The sequence below is a fragment of the Phyllostomus discolor genome, chromosome 15 (assembly GCF_004126475.2).
Source record: "Phyllostomus discolor isolate MPI-MPIP mPhyDis1 chromosome 15, mPhyDis1.pri.v3, whole genome shotgun sequence".
In the NCBI taxonomy this organism is placed as follows: Eukaryota; Metazoa; Chordata; class Mammalia; order Chiroptera; family Phyllostomidae; genus Phyllostomus; species Phyllostomus discolor.
In genome coordinates, this window is record NC_040917.2 from 5,433,311 (window position 1) to 5,454,244 (window position 20,934).

Here is a 20,934-nt window from a genome sequence, read left to right on the forward strand (position 1 = left end):
CACATCGTGGGTGCTTCTGGCCGCGCAGAAGGAGCTGGCGTCTGGGGAGCTCCTGTGACGAGTGTCCTGGTATTCATGCCCTAGGGGTTCTGCACATTGGGGGTCCAGGCGTTCAGGGCCTTTTTCCTTCTCGGTCACTTCGGATCTGTCACTGCCCCCAGGCCACTTCTCCAGCTGATCCAGTTTGTCCTTGTCTAGCCCCATGGAGCGGAAGTGACAACTGCAGCTTTAGACATCAGGGGTTGGCGCTTTTTTTTTTGGCTAAATGGCCAGATTGTGACTATTTTAGGCTGTGCCAACAACCACCCAGTGTCTGTGGCAGTCAGCACAGAAGCAGCCAGAGACCGAAGGCAAGCAACCGGGTATAGCGGCTTCCGGGGAAGCTCGATGCACAAAGCAGGCGTGGGTCGAGGGATGCGGTTTGCAGCCCTGAGAGGGCTGGTCTCCCGCCCGGCATTTTTGCTGCAGATTTTGTCACTGCACACCTAATTGGCCTGAAGTCGACATTCCTGCAAACATTGTCACTGTACACCTCATTGGTCATGCAGCACCATTGTTGGAAAAAGGTAAACTGCTGTCTGGCCTGCAGCACCCACTCGGGGCCCCCGTGAGCCCCCAAATGGCTTTGGAGTCAGCGAAAGGCCACCTCTGTGCATTCCCTTCCTCCAAGAGTCTTTCCGAGGGAGAGAGAAATTAAATAGGGGCCATCTTAAAACAGTTAGCACTTCTTCCAGATGCCACAGTTTCTTGTCCCCGACGTTGCCGGTTTCTTGTTTGGAAACAAGGGTCTGGGGAGCAGGAGGGAGGCCCGGCCCCGGAGCCGGTAAGCGCTTAGGTTGCATCCAGAGACCGGTGGGGTCCGACCCTGCGCACGCTCAGCGGTAGTCACGTAGTTTCTGTTTCCCAAGAGGTCTTTTTAATTCGAGATGTCCTCAATGTCCCTCTTTTTTTGTATTGTGATTTTGTCTTTTTTTACGGCAAAATCGCCTTATCCCTAGTTGCGAGGCGGAGATACTGGCTGGGAAGATGCCACAGCGGAAGTGCCTGGGTGGCTGGCCTGGGAGCCTGGGCCCCGCCCCTCCCTCGGTGGAGGCAGAACCTGCGGGCGCATCTGAGGTTACTGCTGTCTCTGTCCTCACAGAAGGCTCCCCCGACGCCCTGCAGAACCCTTGCTACATCGGCACCCACGGGTGTGACACCAATGCCGCCTGTCGACCCGGCCCCGGGAACCAGTTCACCTGCGAGTGCTCCATCGGCTTCCGAGGAGACGGGCGCACCTGCTACGGTACAGCCTCGCTTCTGATGTGGGGGTGGGGGGTTGGGGAACACGGGCATGCGGGAGAGGCCACACCCCGGGACCCAGTGCTCTGGGAGGGGACCCGGCTCCTGAGATGAGCACTGATGGCGTGCCACCTCGGGAATGCTGGGGCCGGCCCAGTGCACCGACTGTCAGCAGCAGAGCAGCATTGATTGCAAGGCACACTCCACGCAGGCGCGAAGGAAGCTCAAGTCAGCACTGTTTGCAGCTCCCAGAGCAGAACGTCCTCAGGCACGCTGGTGTGAGTTGCTTCACAGACAGCGTCTCATTGAACTCGGCCACTGTCATGAGATAGTCACTTTTGTCTCTTAAAAATTATTTTAGTTGTGCTAAAATACACATCATGGAAAATTTACCAGGTAACCATTTTTAAGTGTGCAGTGCAGCGGCATTGTACACCTTGCTGTGCAGCCATCACCACCAGCCCTCTCTAGACCTCTGTTTGTTCGCAAAACTGAAACTCTCTTCCCATCAAACCACCTTCCATTCCCCTGCCCCAGCCCCTGGCAACTACCATCGTACTTGCTGTGAGTTTGCCTATTCTAGGGACCTCATATTTGTGGGGTCACCTAGTGACTGTCCTTTTGGAACATGCTTACTTCCCTCGGCATAACTTTGTCAAGGTTCGTCTATGCTGGAGCGTGTGTCCGAGTTTCGTTCCCTTTAAGGCTGGGTGATACTATGATGTAAGGATATGCTATGTGTTTTAAATCCATTCATCTGTCAGTGGGCACTTGGGGTGCTTCAGTTTCTCCGCATCCTCGCCAACACTTGTTTTCTGGTGTTTTTTTTGATGGTGGCCATCCTACTGTGTGGGAAATCCATCCCTCTTTTTATAGATGGGAAAATCGAGGCTGGCTCAAGTGAGCCTCCGACAGCAGTGGAACTCAAGTCTGTGACCCCAGTTACGCTGTCTTCCTGTTGAACTTAGAGTTTAACCTCACATATTTTCACATGGACAGCCTGATGTTTGCATGTTTGCTGTTAAATTATAACCTGCCACCAAGGGGCACCTGGATGACTCCTGACTCAATGGAGTGCTTGGCTCCGCAAGGCAGGACCGGCTGTGCTGGATGTGATCTGCCACCGTCACAGAAAACCCTCTGTTACCCTCGCCCGACAGCACAGGTGGCCTTGTGTGCACTTGCCTTTGTCCTGCGGTTCGTCCTGGTTCTGGCAGATTAGCACGGCGGAATGCGGGTTTACTCCCAGGCTTTGTTCTGGGTCACTGGAACATGCCTCCAAGTGTTAATGCGCTGAGACACTGGGCTGTTGATCGGAAATTGCATAAAGCAGATCACTTCATGTATTATTTTGGCCGGGAGAGGGCCTTAGGGGAGAGTGAGTGAGAGCCCGTGAGATCCGGTGTGCACAGCACTGATAAGATGGCAGGTGACGTCTGCGGGGCTGGTGGGCGCGTCTCTACGGGACCTGGGGGAGATTTCCAGCGGAACCACAGAGCTCTGCTGCTTGGCAGAGTGGCCTCCATGTGTTTCTCACCTGGGCGTCTGTAAGGATAGTTTTGGGTAATCTGTGAGGGGGTGGTTACTCGAGTGTGTGCAGGCATTTAACAAACAGGTGATGACACTGCTCTCAGAGGCCTGGCCTTTGGGAGGGACAAATTGGAGAAACTTGGGAGTCATTGAAAACATGTGAAAAGTAGCTACTCTGAAAAAAAAATAGTCCAAAAGGGAGTAGTAATTAATTATGAGAAGAATCCAGGATTTCCCTGTTGGGTTAGGGAGTGATTTGTGTGAGAGAGAAGACTCTTCCCAGAGAAGCGCTTCACCAGACACCGAGTGGTAACCATAGCCGTCAGGCGGACTGTGATGTGTCCTCAGGGACAGTTACCACCGACTCACCACTTCACTGGAGGAAGAAGTAGAGTCCTGGCCTCAACTCAGAGAAGGGGGATTTAAATTAGACTCCAGGGAGAGTTTCCAAACTGCAAGGACCACAAGACATGGGTGGGGACGTTGCCCAGTGTCGCCAGTTGGGGTCCTCTGTGTGTACCTGCATGGAGATGGAGGTTGTGTCCCCCACAGGTCCCGCACCAGGTCTGCCAGTGGTTCTCCAGGTGGGCTGTGAGGGTCGAGGGCCCTCTTTTTCAGAACACACAAATTCCCTGTCCATAAGGCTTCCCGGAGTGAATGGAGCTTGGAAACGTTCCCAGGGTGATGTTTTCCTGTCTGTCCTTTGGTGGTGGCGTCACAGCCGCAGCCCTGGGCCCTGCTGTCTGCACACTGCGCCTGGACACCTGTGTCGGAGTGCCCAGGGAGCTGTGGTGCAGGGGAGCCGGAACGGGCTTTGTCGCCCCTGCAGGTGGCTCAGCAGCTGGGGATGAGCTGTGGAGTCCACACTCCGTGAGCCCCACCTCCACCCTGCTTCCACTGGTGGATGCAGCTGCCCCAGGAGGAACTCTGTTCTGTAACCTCCTGGTTGTGCCTGGGGCCAGCACCTTGCCTGAGATCTCGTGTCTGAATCATTTCACAGGAACATGCACCGCAGTGTATTTTCAAAAAGCTGAGCCCCATTTGGTGTGGGCTTTTGCCTAGGTTTAGGTGCACCCTCAGGCAAAAGTGATTTCTATTGTATTATGTGTAGTGATGTGAAGAGGCTGAAACAAGTCTTCTTTTTTCAAAAATTTGCTGTAGACATCGATGAGTGCTCAGAACAGCCCTCGGCATGCGGGAGCCACGCCGTCTGCAATAACCACCCGGGGACCTTCCGCTGCGAGTGCGTGCAGGGCTACCGGTTCTCGGAAGAGGGGACCTGTGTGGGTAAGCTCTGGAGGGCAGCATCTCTGACCCTTTCTTTGTGGGGTGTGTGTCGGTGCCTGTGGAACGGTGTCAGTCACTGCGGGTGGCAGTGCTGGGCTCTGCAGCTGGAGGCCAGTTTCCAAAGTCAAATCCGACTGTGTCCCCTGTCCCACAACTCCCTGGGGGGTCACATGCGCAAGGAACGGGCCCTGTTACTGCTCACGCTGGCAGCACCATCACCTCACCTGTCGTGAGCTCTGTGTTACGTTCCATTCTTACGACGCTGTTTTTGACTCTCCTCATTGTTCTTCTAACAGCTGTGAAAACAATTAGACTTGTTTTCCCTTAGCTCCCTGGCCTTGGGATTCACATGGAGGAACCACCTTGCAGGCCCTCAGGTCCTCTCCTGTCTTGGGCTGTCCTCTTCCTGGGTGACATCTACAAGTCCGTTTGGGGCTGTCCTGCTGCTGGGTTTCAGTTTTGCAAACCACAGTGGTACCATCACTTTTTAGCCTTTTCGAAGTACATGAGTTGAGACAATGAATTAGGCCAAGGATGCTTTAGGTTGATGATGATTTGGTGAGGATGATGATGATGCGCCATCCACAAAGAACCAGATTGTTTGACTTTTCCTGCTTTTTCCTACTGCTGCACTTTGAACTGTGGGTTCCAAGATGTTTAAGTTCAAAGATTCTTGGATATTTCCAGTCTGGAGGGCAGTGTGCTGGATGGGCCATCTGAACTCAGCATTTCTTCCCAATTTGAAACAGATTTCTCTTTTACGGCCTCAGCGACCCTCTCCTCGCCCTTCTCCGCTGTTTGCTCAACCCTGGTGTGCTTTCCGTTTGTTCCGCCTTGAAGCGGGGACGGGGCTGCCGAGGTCACGGGGCGAGGTGGTGTCTTGAGGGCTGCAGGGAACAGGCAGTTCTCATACTTGGAGTGTGACCCAAACATCTGTGAATTGAAAGAGGCCAGTCCCCTTTGCACAGAGTTGAGATTTCAGCTCTGCTAATCTTACATCTCTCTTTTTAAAAAAATAGAGAACAACAATTTCTGTGTATTTGGCCTTATTTCCCTCTCTGCTGTTTTTTTTTTTAATCTTCAACTGAGGCTATGTTTATTGATTTTAGAGAGAGAGGAAGGTAGGGGAGGAGGGGAGGGGGGAACATCACTGTGACAGAGAAACATTGATTGGTTGAACCCGAAACTTATGTATGTGCCCTGACTGGGAATAGAACCCACGAGCTTTTGGTGTATGGGATGATGCTTCAAGCAACTGAACCACCAGGCCAGGGCCCCTCTCTGCTTTTTGAAGTGGAGATTCAAAGGTTTGCTTTTCTTGGTAGCAGCATTTATATTACATTTTGGCTCAAACTTGGGTAGTGGATCCTTTACCCCTTGGATAGTGAAGTGCATGATGTCCTGAGTTTCTGGATCCAGCCATTCCTGATGTCCACGCTCACTGGAGGGGCAGGGGGCGGTACAAATGTCTATTCATAGGCACAGGGTTTTGAGGAAGATACTTGACCTCTCTGGGCCTCTGAGCCTCAGGGCCTCCCTCACCTGTAAAATGAGGTGACTGGACTGGATCATGGGTTCTGTGCATCCCCTGTGCCCTTGGAGCTGCCTTAGGAGCTGCCAGTGAGGCTACAAGGAGGCTGTGGGCAGACTCCTGGCCTCTGGCCCCAACCTCCATGCTTCTACTTTTGTATGTGTCCACTTCTGAGCAAGATTTTGTTTGAGTAATGGATCCCATGGCTCAGAAACAAGTGTGAAAACCACCCGAGGATCATGAAGTTCCACCAAGACCTGGCACTGGGATGCCTCCCAGTCCTCCCTCTGCCTTCAGACCCTGTGCTGCTCCGTCCCCTGGGCCCTCCCCTGGGCCCTCCCCCCTTTGGTTGCTCCTTTGAGACACACTGTGCAGGGACATGGCTCCCTGGGTCCAACCAACTCGGCCCCAGGGCCGCCAAACAGGGCTGCTCGCTGGGTAACTTAGTAGTCAGTGCCCTCTCCTGGAATCCTTCTTAAGTCAGTCTCCTGGCTGGAGGGTGGGCCCAGGAAGTTTTCTCCCTGGGTCAGAGCAGGGATTGATGAGGAAGATCTGGGCCGTGTAAGAAGCTGGCACTGTGCCCTGCCAGCTGTGAGGGCTGGGGCTGCCCAAGGTCATTGCCTGCTTGTTGGAGTCCGTCATAGGAGGGCCACTTTGTGACGTCCCTACTTGCCCAACGCTACTTGCCCAGTGCTACTTGAAGCACTACTTTTCTGTGCGCCTATGGCTTTCTCTCCTCCACCGGGTGGGTGAAAACTTGTTTTACAACTAACTGGAACATACAAAGTGTGTTCATGGAACAGACAGGCCTCAGCTCACCCGGCAGTCAGCTTTCTGTGACAGCGCCGCTCTGTGCAGACTCAGCTCTGTGACTCGTGGCCTGGCGCAGGGAGTGCAGGGAAATGCGAGGTCCTACTGCGCCCTCACCGGGCGTCTTCTCAACGTGGGCAACGCACACACCTGCACACCGTCAGGTGGGACGGGGCCAGGCTGAGCTGCGCCTCACCCAGCATTCCTGCTCTCCCTCCCTCCCTCCCTGTCGTACTGTGGGGAAGGTTACTCTGAAGCGTTCATTTTTGTGACCCTCTTCACAGTAACTACAGGCCATGTGAGAGTGCCCACTTCTGATATGTGACTCCTTTCCCCAGCATCTCTCCTTCCTTCTCCCTCGTTCCCTTGTTTCCCGGCCCACGGGCCTGTGGGTGTCTCGGGACCCCTGTCAGGTGGGTGGCCGCATCTCAGAGCCAGCCACCCACTCTGCTCCTTCCCCGTCAGGTACAGTCATAAAAAAGCGAAACCCCACTTTACAGTGTAATTGTAATTTTTAATTCCTAATTTGAGCCCAAATTTCTCTCCTTTCCAAAACTTTTCCCTCCTCCCCACAGCGTCCTCCCCTGCAGAGTCCCACTGGGTGAAGGGCTGGGGTCAGAGTTGTAGGGAATTGTCTCCCTGTAGGGTCAGGAGCTTGAGGACAGGTCGCCGGGTGCACCCGTGACCCCTCCACTGTATCAGGTCTCCTTTGGGTGGCCGGGGCGGCGCCTTCTCTCTTGTCGTGATGGGCAGTGGCTGTCCCCATTTTAAAATGCTCCTCTTCGAGTGAACGTAATCAGTAAGGCCACCCAGAAAGTCCGTTTGCATGAGGACGGGGTGGGGGGAGCTCCCTGGGCCCCCAAGGGCCTAAAGAAAGACTTTCCTTGTCATTGATGGGAAACAGTAGCTGGAAAATGCCCCATTTATTTTAAAAATGAAAAAGGTGGAAGTAAACTGTGGAGTTGACTTTTAAAGCCCGTTGAAGAAGAAAATTCCATTGGCGTTAAAAGTGGTCTTCCAGAAAGGAAAACACGATTTCAAAAAATTAAGTCATAAACTACCCTTTTCTGTAAATGACTCGAGGATTGCGGAAACCCGCCCAGAAGAGGGTGGCTGTGCAGGGGACCCCCTACCTACCTCCAGCGTCTGCAGGAGGGCCTCCTCGGTCTGAGGGCAGGACACGGGGAGGCTCTGAGCAAACAGAGCGATTGCTTATGGGCTGTAAAGGGCACGCACTGGCTGGAAGAGAAGGAGAAGCGAAAGTGCAGGGAGGCCCGTCTGCTGGCGGTTTTCTGTCTGAATAGACCTCTCCCACCTTTCTGGGTCCCAGTTCTTTGAGAGTGCTCCTGTTCCCCCTTTGTGAGCTGAAGGAGTGGGGGGCGGGGCACCTGGAGAAAGGAAGAGCATTCGGAATGACGGGAGGGGAGAGGAGAGAGCAGGGTTCCAGAAACAGGAGTGTGTCCTCGGATTGGTAGCTTCCTGGGTTCCTGTTTGCCAGACAGGAGCTGGGACCACTGGTAGCAATTTACAATTGGCAGCCTTTTGGCCCCTGAGTTGCAACGTGATGGTGCCGGTCTCACGGGAGTTCATTTGGCATCCTGGGCTCGGGAGTCTGAGCTGCTGGGTGCCGGGGCTGGGCCTCCACCTGCCAATACTTGCTGAGCTCACAGACCTATGAAGAATGTCCCCTTGTTGACCTGTCCCCGGGCAGCGCTTACAGCCTCTGCCTCGAAGCACTGGAGGCAAGATAAACAGGATTAATCATGGGAAGACCCACTGCCTCGGGATTGTGCAGACACTGAGGCTTCCTGGGAGGGAAGGAAAGGTTCCATTCTGACATGGTGAGGCATGGGACTCTGTCCTGGGCCTAAGAGCTTTAAGACCAGCAGCTAAATGGTGCCGTGGGAGAACCAGCCACTGGAAATCACCCCTCGCCCTCAGCCCTTGGTTTCTCTCTCGAGGCCAGAGCACCGATGGAGTTGTTGGCGTACTTCCGTGTCCCCCACCCACTTCCTGAGCCCTCATTCCGTGAGTCCTCCCATCAGGACCCTGAGATGACAGGAGTCCCATTTGCTGGGCCCCCTGTGCTCAGCCTGCTGCAAGTAGCTCCTGTTCCAGTGGGGAGAATGGAGGCTCCGAGAGTTTGGGGTTCACGCAAGGCCACATGGCAGGCACGTGCACCCCTGCTAGAGACCCAGGGCTGCCTCCCCCAGAGGCCCAGGCTTTCCCACTGCCCTGGAGGTGCGTTTCTCCTCCCCGGTGGGAAATGGCTGTCCTCGGCTTCAGCATTCACAGTGACGGTCCCGCCTGCCCAGTGAGCCACAGCGGAGCACCGTGCGGAAATCTCGGGGCCTTAGCTCCAAACCCTCCCCCCCCAAGCTGCCCTAGCAACTGTGTGCACCCACAACGCTCCTCCTCTATGCCCAGAGGAGGGGGGTTGGGCGTGAGACCTTGTGGGGAGAGTGGCCTGAGGCAGAGCCCTGGGGTGAGAGTGAGCATGAAAGCCAGGCCTTGTGGAGGGCTCTGGAGTTGGTGTGCCAGGACAGACTAGGGCGGCGTCAGGGGGGAGGAGGCAGGAGAGCCGGGAGTTCCAGCCCAGGGGGAGCAGGGAGTGAAGCCTGAGAGATGTCCGCAGGTCTGGGGTCCAGGGGGTGCCTGGACTAAACCCCTGGCTCAGAGGACCCGGGAGGGGCCCGGGGACGTAGCAGGGGCCTCCCTGCCAACACTGTGTGCCTTGTGTTCGAAGCTATCGTGGACCAGCGCCCCATCAACCACTGCACCACGGGCCTGCACGACTGTGACATACCCCAGCGGGCCCAGTGCATTTACACCGGAGGCTCCTCCTACACCTGCTCCTGTCTGCCAGGCTTCTCTGGGGATGGCCGGGCCTGCCAAGGTACGTGGTGACCCTGGTTCTCCTCTCTGCATAACCTGGGAAATGCCCTATGTGGCAACTACTATGTGCTAATTCCTGACGCCCAAGCGTGAAAGAACTATTGGCCCAACTCTGTTGGTAAAGGAGCTGCATTTTTGTCTCTCTACTGGTCTGAACTATGTGTTTTCTTTTGGGGGCTGTTCTCGTTGGGGAAGACACTGGCCTCCTCCTACTATTTGGTCCTTGTGACCTGCTTGTTCAGGCAACAATTAGACACCTGCTGTCTGCTAGGAACTGAGGAGATTGCCTGTCTTTTTTATTATTATTATTTTTAGAGAGGGAAGGGAGGGAGAAAAAGAGACACAGAGAGAAACATCAATGTGCGGTTGCTGGGGGCCATGGCCTGCAACCCAGGCATGTGCCCTGACTGGGAATCGAACCTGTGACACTTTGGTTCACAGCCCGCGCTCAATCCACTGAGCTATGCCAGCCAGGGCTGATTGGCTGTCTTTTATGAAAAACAAAACAAAACAAAACAAAAAAACCATCCTTACATTCTTGGAGCTTGCAGTCTGGCCATTTATTTAATGAGATGTGTGTGGTCATACCCCTGGCCTGCTGTGATCGTCTCTCCAGGAGGGGTGTGGTCTTCTTATTGAGTGAGTGGGCGCAGAGTCGGGATGGTGTATAAATGACTCCACAGAGTCCTCACAGACCTGGGAGCTGTCCCCACTAGCTGTTGGAGCGCTCTGCAGGTGGCTCTAGGTGGGTGGCTGTCAACACAGTGCCCTAGTCCCTCGTTTTGCAAGGTTATTTTATACCACAGAGTATTTCTGAGCAGTCCAAGCTTTTCTAGGATAGATGGTAATTTCCGAGAGACCGTCTCGTCGTCACTGAGCACATGTGCTTTCTCTAGTCTCCGAGGTCTCCCTGTCAAGCAGTTATTAATCTGTGTACACACTCAGACATTTTTGAAGCTCTCATTTATGATGACAAGAATCACCTTGTGATACAAAAGAATCCTCCCTCTTTTCTGTTTGCAAGCTTGAGTTTTCATGAAAGCATTGTCATTCATGTGAAACACACTAGTTAATGCACAGGACAGAAACCGGGGACTTGGTGTTTTGATAATTAACGTTGAGTAAATTCTGAATCGCTGTTCCTGGATCAGAAACAGGGTCCCCTAGGGTTGAGCAAGTGGCTTAAATGACTGTGTAAACTGGGAACTGCTGAAGAAATCTCATTGTCCCGGGCCTGGGGGCTGTCTTGCAGACGTGGATGAGTGCCAGCCTAGCCGATGCCACCCCGATGCCTTCTGCTACAATACTCCAGGCTCCTTCTCGTGCCAGTGCAAACCTGGTTACCAGGGAGACGGCTTCCGCTGCGTGCCTGGAGGTAAGGCCTTAAGGCCCTCGGACCTGAGTGCTGAGGGTGTGGCCCTGGGGTGGGGGAGGTGAGGTGGGGCAGTGTGGGCTCCACGGGAGTCCTGAGGGCTGTGGAGGCGGGGAGCAGCTCATGGCCCAGTGAACGGGCGTGCAGGTGCATACTGCTTAACCAATGGGTGCCAGACATGGACCAAAACGGACCATGGCTGTACTGGCAGCTTGGGGCCTGGTGTCCTGGTGACCTGGTCTGGAGCAGCCCGGCTTCTCCAGAGAAACAGATGCAATACATGTGTATAAATATATATATTCATATTGAAGAGGTTTATTATAAGAAACTGGCCCACATGTTTGTGGAGGCTAGAAAGTCCCCAGGTCTACCTCCAGCCAGCTGGGGGCTGGGCAGAGCTGATGGGGCCATTCCCGGGTGGAGGCTGGCAGGCTTGAGACCCGGAAAAGCCAGGGCTCTCGTCTGAGCCTGAAGCAGGAAACAGCCCGTGACCCCGTTGACCTCAGGTTGTCAGGAGGGAAGAATCCTTCTTACTGGGAGAAGGCCCAGCTTTTTGTTCTGTTCTAGCTTTCTACTGGTCGGATGATGCTCACCCCACAAGGGAGGGCAATCTGCTTCACTCATTTCTTGGAGTTAACGATTACTCTCATCCAAGACAACCTCACAGAAACACCCCAAGTAATGCCCGACCATGTATCTGGGCTCTCTGTGGCCCAGTCAGATGTGGACGTAACACTGACCATCACAGGTTCCTGGAGTCCTGGGGAGAGAGCTGGGCTGGGCGAGGGCCGGGGTGAAGGCTCACCAGTGGGCAGGGAGACGCAGCTGGGCCTCCCCAGAAGTGCTCATGTTACTGATTATACCGGGGCCGTGCAGCCTCTAAGGTTGCCTGCGGACCTGAGGGTCAAGTGGAATCTCGTTGGGTCAGGAGGATGGTGACTGCCTGGGCCAGGGCCAGGGATTTGGGAGGCGCTCAACACATGCTGCTAGATGAGTGCAGTTGACCGCCACTTGTGCAGAACCTGCTGTGTGCTCAGTGCTTTCCATACAGTTTCATGCACTGTTTATCACGATCTTTTTAAAGCAGGTGCTAATACTATCTCCATTTACACTCAGACTTCCAAGGTAAAGGCACAGTGGAGGTTTCACAGGTAGGAAGGCCCAGATCCAGATCCCCCACCCGGGCCTGTGGGATGGATGGACCCCAGCTGGGTGCTGTCCTCTGAGCACATGGGCTCTGTCATGAGATGAACCATGTGTTGGACACCCTAGACTGGAGTTAGCCTGTCGTGTTAGTAATTACTTTTAATTACTGCTGCTGTTCTTGGCCAGATGTGTTTGTGCCACTATAAATGTTTCAGTAAGAGGTCAGTGGAAAATTCCATTTCACCACTTTTTAAAGCAATCACTAAAGCAATGTCTGTCCCCTTTGCTAGCCTGTCGGTGCCCCGAGGACAGGGTACGTGTACATTTTATCTGTATGTCCCCAGTGTCCGGTGGAGTATGTTGCCGGTGGGGGTGCTCACAGCTATCTGGAGTTGTTGAAGGAAAAACGAATACACCCGTTTGCACTCCTACTGGCAGTGTTTATCCACACTCTCAGCAGGATTGGGTGGCTGTGATCAGTTTTCAGGATAGCTGCCCATCCAAAAGGAGAAAACTATCAGGGTAAAATTTAGAATTTTGATGTATAATAGTACATGTTGCTGGTCTAAATTGTTTTCTTCTGCTTAGAATAGTGATCAGCCAACTACCACTCATGGGTCAAGTCCCACCCACCTCCCGTTTTTGTAACTGCAGTTTTATTGGACCACGGCTGTGCTCATTAGCATATGTGTACTGTGTGGCTGCTTTCATTCCACAGGGCAGAGTCCAGTGGTTGTGGCAGAGTTTGTGAAGGCTGGCAAAGCCTAAAACGTTTACCACCTGGCCATGTGTGTATGTACGAACTGAATTGCTCAATGAATTGTATTTCTGTGGATCATGATCGGAAGGTTTGAAAGCCACCATATTAGTTATCTTTTGCTGTGTGACCAATTATCCCCAAAGTTAGCTTCAGACAATAAACATGTGTTATCCCATAGTTTCTGAGAGTTAGAAACCTAGGAGGGGCTCAGGTGGGGGTCTTGTTTGGGGTCTCTCACGAGGCTGTTGTCAGACAGAAGCCAGAGCTGTGGTCGTCCCTGAGGTCCATCTGGGGCTAGTGGGTCCACAGGCTGATGGCAACCTCGGCTCCTCGTGGACTGGGGACCGAGGACCTCAGTGGCTCACAGCACGGGGCCTCTCCACAGGGCTGCCTGTGTGTCTTCGAGACCTGGCAGCCTGCTCCCTGCAAAGCAAGTGGTGAGAGAGAGAGGACCCAAGAGGGGAGCCAAAGTCTTTTGTAACCTAATCTTGGCATGGCAGTGCTGTCGCTTCTGCTGATGCTGTTAGTCACAGGCCAAACATGTAACAGTGGGAGAAGGGACTGCATAAGCATGAGAACACCACCAGGAGGTGGAGATCGGGGGACTGTACAGCACCGGCCTCGCCTGGACGGTGTCTGGGGAGTGTCACCACGAGGGTTGGGGAATGTGGGGAGCTACGAGACGGCCAGAGAGGAGAGTGAGAAGTCCTGGGCTGGATGTGGGAAGCCTGGTACTGAAGGGCAGACACCACTCCTGTGGGATTGGATCTGTTCTCCATGGCTGGCTCCAGCCCACACGCACCAGTGCACGGCGTCGCCACTTCGACGCACACCACGCCCCGCACAGAGAGGGGCAGTGAGGGTCCAGCAAGTAGGGAGGAGGGACACTTAGGAGAGAAAACACGAAGTGTTGTTGTTTGTGTCTCCGTTTGCACTTCATTTCAAACAAACCCGGGGTTAGAGAATCTGAATTTCCCAGCTAGAGCTGGAAGGGGCTCTAGAACTTCTGTAATTCATCTCCTTTGTTTTATAAATAAGGAACGTGAGGCCTGAGTCATTTCTTAGCTTTACAAAAAGATTTCTTGAATGCTTTATATAGAAATTTCTTTTTTCTTTTTTTTAAGATTTTATTTATTTATTTTTAGAAGGGGAAGGGAGGGAGAAAGAGAGAGAGAAACATCGATGTGTGGTTGCTGGGGGGCGTGGCCTGCACCACTTTGGTTTGCAGCCCGCACTCAATCCACTGAGCTACGCCAGCCAGGTATATAGAAATTTCTTAACAGAAATTTTCTCAAAATTGAGTAAGACGCTTTTAAAAGAAAACCATTCTTAAGGCTTCCTGTGTTGTCTTAGATTATTTTTATTATGGGGAAATTGAAGGACCCACTTGTTTTATAACTATAAAGTCAAAACGCATTTATAAATTAAATAAAATTACAAATCATAAATTTCCGGGGAACCTTCATTTAACGTGCCAGACAGCTGTCCGAGGTGAAGCCGTCGTCCCAGCTGTTGGCTCTGCTGCGTGATTCCATTCGGCCTGCAGAGAAGCTGGGATGTTGCTCATCTGAAAGACCAGACTCCCCAACCCCACCCCTCCTCTCACGGGGCTCAGAAGGGTCGTCTGGAGTTACTGCACCCACTTCTTCTTCTTACATTCCCTTTTTTTCCTACCATTTCACTATAAAATGAAACTTAGATACCGAAAGTCATACAGAGCAAAGTATAGCTCAAGGAGTTATTCTAAGTTGACCCTTGTAGCTAGCACTCTGGGCAAGAAGTAGGACTTGACCAGCAGCCCCAGCAGCCCCTCAGGTGCTTTGTCCCGGTCAGAGCCTCCGTCTCCCCGAAAGTAGCTGCCACCTCAACTTTTACAATAATCACTTCCTGGCATTTCTTTGTAGTTTATCATAGTGTGCATTCCTGGACCCTAGAGATTTAGTGTTCCTCCTTTCCCTGTCTGTAGTTCCCTCTTCCAGCCTTCCTTTTCCTTGCATTTCGTGTATTGAAGAACCCACGACCTTGAGCCATGCACTTCCCCACAGGCTGGATTTTGCTGCTTGTCGCATGGCCCGTCCGCTCTGACGGCCGCACACTCACAGCCGGGTCCAGAGGCTGGATCAGACGCAGGTTCAGCCCTTTCGGCAGGACTGTAGGTGGTGTGTTACCTCACATCCGAAGCATGTAACGTCTGCTCGCCTCACGCTTTCTGACGTTAGGAGCCATTTGTGATGATGGTCCAGGTCCATTCATTTCTAGAGAGTGGCAAACAGTGAGATTCTGGATCTGTCGGTTCTTGTTTACAGGTTGAAATTGGTCTGCATCGCTCAGGTCCTTTCATTTCTACTGGGTGGCGGAAAACGTGACGGTCGCATTCTGTTGACTCTTTTTGTCATTTGTTAATTGGAGTACTTAGAAAATGCTGCCCCTCACACACCCTTTCGTTGCGCGGGGGCACATTTTATGAAAAGCAGGACAGATGCCTGGGTCTTAACCTTGTTTGCTAGTTGTTGGGACAACAGATTGATTCCTGAAGTGGCTGACACATTTTCAGTTTTTTTAATGCCATTATAAACTCAGGGGCCTCAATTGGCTGTCATTATTGTACTCCTGGTAGTTCAGAGTCCCTCCCATCTTTGGCCCATGGAACCTCTTCCAGTCGGCCCCGGTCCATTTTTTTTCCTCAGGTCTTTTTTTCTTTTTAATTATTTTATTGTTGTTCAACTACAGTTGTCTGAGTTTACCCCCTTACTCCCCCACCCCAGCCAAACCCACCTCCTTCCCTCACTTCCATCCTCCTCTTTGGGGTTTTTTTTTAAGATTGTATTTATTCATTTTTAGAGAAGGAGAGAAATATCGATGTGTGGTTGCCTCTCATGTGCTCCATACTGGGGACCTGGATCACAACCCAGGCATGTGCCCTGACTGGGAATTGAACTGGCAATTTGGTTCGCACCCCATGCTCAATCCACTGAGCCACACCAGCCAGGGCCCCCCCTTTGGTTTTGTCCATGTGTCCTTTATAGTAGTTCCTGAAAACCCTTCCCTGCTTTGCCCCTGGTCCTTTTGACACGATCCTAGGAGCCTCTGATAGCTTGCTTGCTCTCTAGTGGGCCCAGGTGTGTTTGGGCTCATGTGTATTTCCTGCCTCAGAACCGGAGCCAGCCCTTCTCCACGAAGCCTTGGCTTCTTTTGATGGAAAACGGTATTGCAGGACAGCGATCTCAGTACTAGGGGTGCTCAGACAGAGCTAGGAACACCTTATGAGTTCATGTTGGTATCTCCAGTTCAAATTCACAACTACGGGATTTTTCTTAACCGCTTCTGGATTGTATCTGTAGCTGTTTTTTCTTGAGTGAGAATCCCGGTTCTCACGGTGCAGTGGGTGATGAGATTAGACTAGACCACAATTCCTTACTGGCTTTATCCCACACACTCACCTAACAGCCTGAGGATAATGCTACCAACACTACCACCACCAGTACAATTTCTGAGAACAATTAAAAGCTTTTTGCATCTGCTCTCCGCACCCCCTCACCTTATTTTTATGGTTGCACCCCTATTGCCCGAGCCTGTAACCATTGTATACATTCTCTCCCTTTCTACCCCGCTTTGGTCTTAGTTCAAGGAGGAACTGTATTGCTTGTTACCGGGCCTTAAGTCAGTGTCTCTCTCTGGTTTCGTGGTTGTCAGAAGCTTCCTCTCTGGTCGATTCCTTGAAAGGGCTCCTGCCAACACTATTATTGCTTGGTTCACTTTCTTTCCTGGACTGTCTCAGATTCCTTCTGACATAAAGCATGCCAGTTGCAAATGCAAATGATCACCAAAGGTAATTTCCCCCTTTGTAACCTAGATGCCCAAAGGACTTTTTCTTTGCCTTCTTTCGTTCCCTTCAGAAGGTCAGTGGTTTTACTAGAATATGGTTTGGTGTTGGTCGGTCTGAGTCTGTATCGGTAGTTACACTGTGTGCTTTTTCAATTTGTCATTTCAGGTCTTTAGTTTTTAATATCAGGATTTTTTTTTCTTGAATTAACAGTTTCAGTGTTTGTTCTGTAACCGGAAAAGATACTGGCGTTCAGGCTGCCTGTCACTACCAAATCCAATAAGCAATGACAGCGATTGAATCTTGAATGGGCGCATTATTTAGATGGCCGGGACCCGAGAAGATGGAGGGTTCATATCCTAGCAAACCATCTTCTCTTCTCTTTCCTGGCCAGACCTTGTATAAGGGGGTGGGGGAGGACAAGCAAGGTGCGGTGAGGGCTTTGAAATTCAGGGAGGATTAGGTGATCGAAGCTGCAGCATTCCTGTTCTCCGCAGTTAGCTGTTCCCAAGGGTGGGGGGGGGGCGGGGGGGGGCGGTCACACAAAAGGCCTGGATGCCTCCAACTTGTCCCCAGGCCATAATCTCTAGCCAGTGCCCCAGGAGGTCGGCTGCTTTTCCCAGGAGCCAGGATGGGCCTTATCTGTAGTTTCTGAAACAAAAGCTTAACTATACACATTACTTGCTAGACTTACAACTTTTTACCTTAAACTAAAATTTTCCAGCTCTTGAGTCCCCTATCAGTTCTCTCCTCCCTTTGGTGTACTTCTTCGGGGGCTCCCGTTTTGCATGTCGAACCTCCTGGGCCTGTCTCCAGTCTCGGTCCCCTTCTCAGATTCATTCTGTCACTTTTCTTTCCGGCTCCAGGCATTTCCCTCATCTCCACCCTCCGTTCCTCTCAAAGCAGAATGCCTTGTGTTTGCTCACTTTATGTTGCTTCTGGTTTGGTCTTCACTTCTGACACGATTTTTTTTCTTTTATTTCTACCTCTTTCCTGAATTCTGTTGCCTCATTCCTGAGTTTATCAAGTTCTGATTCATTTTGTTCTTGCACGTCTCACCGCGTTGTCTTACTGTTCTTGCTTATTTTGAAATAATAGAAGTTTGTCGCTTTCGGTCTCTTTATGGTCTTTTTGCTTATTGTCACTTTGGATTGGATTTGACCTCCATGCTTTACTGTGGCTTGTTTTTGTGCGAAGCTTCGTGTTCTTGAACTATCGGAAAGAAGCTTGTTTCAAATACCTTCCCCAACTGGCAGAGCTTCCTCTTTTGTTCTCTTGGCAAAGTTCTTAAAAATACTTCAGCTTTCGAGATGTCCCGGCTCTGTCCCCTCCCTCCCCTGCATCTGGCTGTCTCCTTCCCTGTCCCTGCTGTGTTCAGCATGCCGGATCAAGCTTCCCTTCCCAGCACTTTCTTCCACTGGGGGGCCCTGCCGGCCAGGTCGGTGTTGAGAATTCCTGGAGGCTGGGTGTCCAGCCCCTTGAGGCTTTGCAAATAGTCCCAGGAGGGTAGGAGAGCCCTCTGAGCTTCAGGAGCTACATTCCGCTTTGCTTTCTGAGAGCTCTTAACGGGTTGGGTCTCTTAATGGCTCTCACCATTTCCCAGAACTCTTAGAGGCCTGTTGCTTCCCTCCACTTTGTCCTCATAGGCACTGCCCCCTGTGGCTGCTGCTGTGGCCTCCCCTGCTTGTGCCTGGGGTTCATAGGACTCTTTGTCACCTTCCTTTGTTATAAATGTTTCCCACAGATTTGGAGGTTTGCTGTCTAGTCACTCTGTGCGTAATTAGATTCTAAAATGGGATGGTTACCTTCTTCCCAGAGTCCCTGTTGCTCTTGAACTGCTGCCACCCGGCTGCGCCCCCACCCCCACCTCCACTCTGGACCTGCTCCTGCACAGTCCCCGGTGACACCTACCTCTCAGATCTCAGACCCCACCTTTTCCAGTAGCACCTGGTGCAGTTGATCCCGCCTTCCCTCCTGAAACACCCTCCCCATTTGGTGCCCAGGGCACCCATCGCTGGCCTGTGTGTCCCTGGGGGACAACTAGTTTAGTCAGTGGACACAGGTTTAGAGAGACCTAACTTGCCCAAGGCCCCCAGCTAATTGGAGCACAGCCAGGACCAGGTGTGAATGTTCTTAAGTATCTGTCATGCACTCAGCAGTGAGTTCAGCCTGTGGACAGTAAGGTCCATGTGATGGAGGAGTTCACACTATCAGTGGGCAGGAAACAGGGGCGGGGGCGGGGGCTGGCATTTGTAACTCCTAGGGAATCTGTAAGTGTAGCCAGGGACTGGAGACCCCGGAGAGCTGGGGAGGGTGTGCATGGCTTTGCAGGATGGGTAGGATTTGAATGGGAGATGGGGTGGAATAATGAGAAGGAGAGGCTAAGGTTAGGCAGTGGGGGGAGGTCGGGCCTGAAAGCCAGGCCGGGTTACCCTGCTGATGACTCTGGGCCTCCCAGCTGTCCCGGGCCCTCGTGTCTGTTCGGTGGCGTCACGGCTGAGCCTTGCAGCTCCTCCATCCCGTCTTTCCTCCAAGGCCTCTGACCTGGACCCAGGGGGCTTTGTTGGCCACCCTCCCCGACACCCGGAACTCAGCCTGCAAACCCGCAGCCTCAGTCGGTGAGCCCTTCACCCCGGCTGCTGGGCCCAGCCTCGTGCCGCGCACGCTAGGAACAAGCAGGTTTGTTGCCCTTGCGTCAGGCCAGCCCTTGACCACAGGGCATAGGCGTCCTCCTCTGCACCCACTGCAGTCTGTCCGGGCCGGCCAGCCACTCACAGTGCCACCCTGACGGGGTCCTGGGCACCCTAGGCCTCCTACCAGCTCTGACCCTTGCTGCTCGCAGGGCCCCTGCTCCCAGCAGTCTCAGTAAGTGCTTGTAACACAGAATCAGGATGCAGGGGGCCACAGCGCTCCTGGTTTAGGAAATATCACGAATACGGTAGTTTGACACCCTGCGCTGGCAGGATGTTGGGAGATGTCGGCACAGCGGGGGGACCCAGGAGCCAGTTCCGTGCGGTGAGACTGCGCACAGGCTGCAGGTGCGTTTCCTCTGCCTGCAGTGTCCCGGCTTTGTGCATCTGCAGACCTCTGGCCCCATCCTGGTTGCTGGTTCCCTCCCCACTCGGGGCCTTGTCTCTCCTCTCCCACCTGTCGGGACTGGGGATGCGTGTGGGCGCGGGGCTGGAAGACATCTCATAGGGAGAGGCATCTTCGTCCTCATCGTCTGGCAGCCTTCTTAGTAAACCCCTGGGAACGTAAGGGTAAAGACCACATCAGACTGACACTGCCTCCTTCCCTGGTAAATCCCCATTCTGGGAAACTTGGTGATCTTGGACGAATCACTGTCCGTCTGGCAGCTGATGAGACGAGGCCACGGGCCAGGAAGTCTGAACCCCAGCAGAGCGCAGGCGTGGTTCTCAGGCCACAGGAGCTCCTCGGAGGGTGCGTGCAGAGGCCACCAGGCGCGGTGGCACCTGGCAGGGGAGGGTGGTGCGGACTGTGCACGAGGAACTGAACCACCGCCCCCTCCCCGAGTTCCTCCACCCAGCAGTAAGGAGATCAGATGCTGCGAGCCCTATTTATTTAAAATAGCACGGGTGAGGACATTGAATCAGGCAAGCGAATGGGGTACAAATCGAGAGATTGAAAAGGTGGGTTTTTCTGGACTTCTTCCTCTATTTCATTTTCCTCTCCTTCTCTTTGTCCCCAACCTCAAGAAAAGTCACCCTAGACCTCTTGCTGTTCCCAGATAAGTATCAGGTCTTGAATGCTTCTCCCTGAGCAGATCAAACTAGGGGAGTAAAAAGATCCCAGCCTGAATCATCATTTCATCAACTGGAAACAAGGCCAGGAAATGCATCCTTATTGTCACATCCCCTCCCGCCCCCTCCCCCTCCCCCTGCCCCCCCCCTCCCCTTAAACTCCCCATGGGGCCTGAGGCTCCCGCTAGAGCTGCTGGCCAGGCTGAGAACCGTCCCAGGAAAACCAAGGATGTCCCAGCTGTCCCTAACACATGAATTTCCATGTCCTGAGTCACTACTGAGGTTTTTCATTCCACTGTGAATTCTAGCTCACTAGAGGTTTTGAATGTCGGCCAAACACCATGCTAACAAGAAACTGTCAGCCCCGCTCCCTTAAAGGTTTGGGGCAGTGCACACAGAGCAGGCCGTTTGCTCGTTGGAAAGGCAGCACCGTGGACACACGTGGATGGGAGGGAAGTGGGTTTGTGGGCCACAAATAATTTTGGCAAGTGTGTTATGCCAGCCTGTGACTATTACCCTGACAGTGTGTCTAGTGTGCGTGAGCCGTCGTGGGTGCAGAGAGCGGGGGCGCCGGGCCAGGGACCCAGAGACCCTGGTTCCAGCCTGAGCTGCCACTCACTGCGCTGTTGGCCCCTTCTCACAGGGTGTAAAAAGCATGGCTGCCTGATGCATGGGATTGTAGTGAGAATTAGGTGAAACGTGTGAATGGAGACAGCTTATAAGAAAACTCTAAAACCC

General features: G+C 52.9%; 1 protein-coding gene across 1 annotated transcript in view; it reads left to right on the forward strand.

The window, feature by feature from the left end:
• NID1 (nidogen 1) overlaps positions 1–20,934 on the forward strand; it is a 70,936-nt gene that overhangs the window by 34,741 nt on the left and 15,261 nt on the right. Inside the window, exons 9-12 of the mRNA XM_028531307.2 lie at positions 1,142–1,285; positions 3,973–4,098; positions 9,186–9,335; positions 10,587–10,709. Coding sequence (XP_028387108.1) covers positions 1,142–1,285; positions 3,973–4,098; positions 9,186–9,335; positions 10,587–10,709 — 543 coding nt within the window. The remainder of the gene's footprint in view (positions 1–1,141; positions 1,286–3,972; positions 4,099–9,185; positions 9,336–10,586; positions 10,710–20,934) is intronic.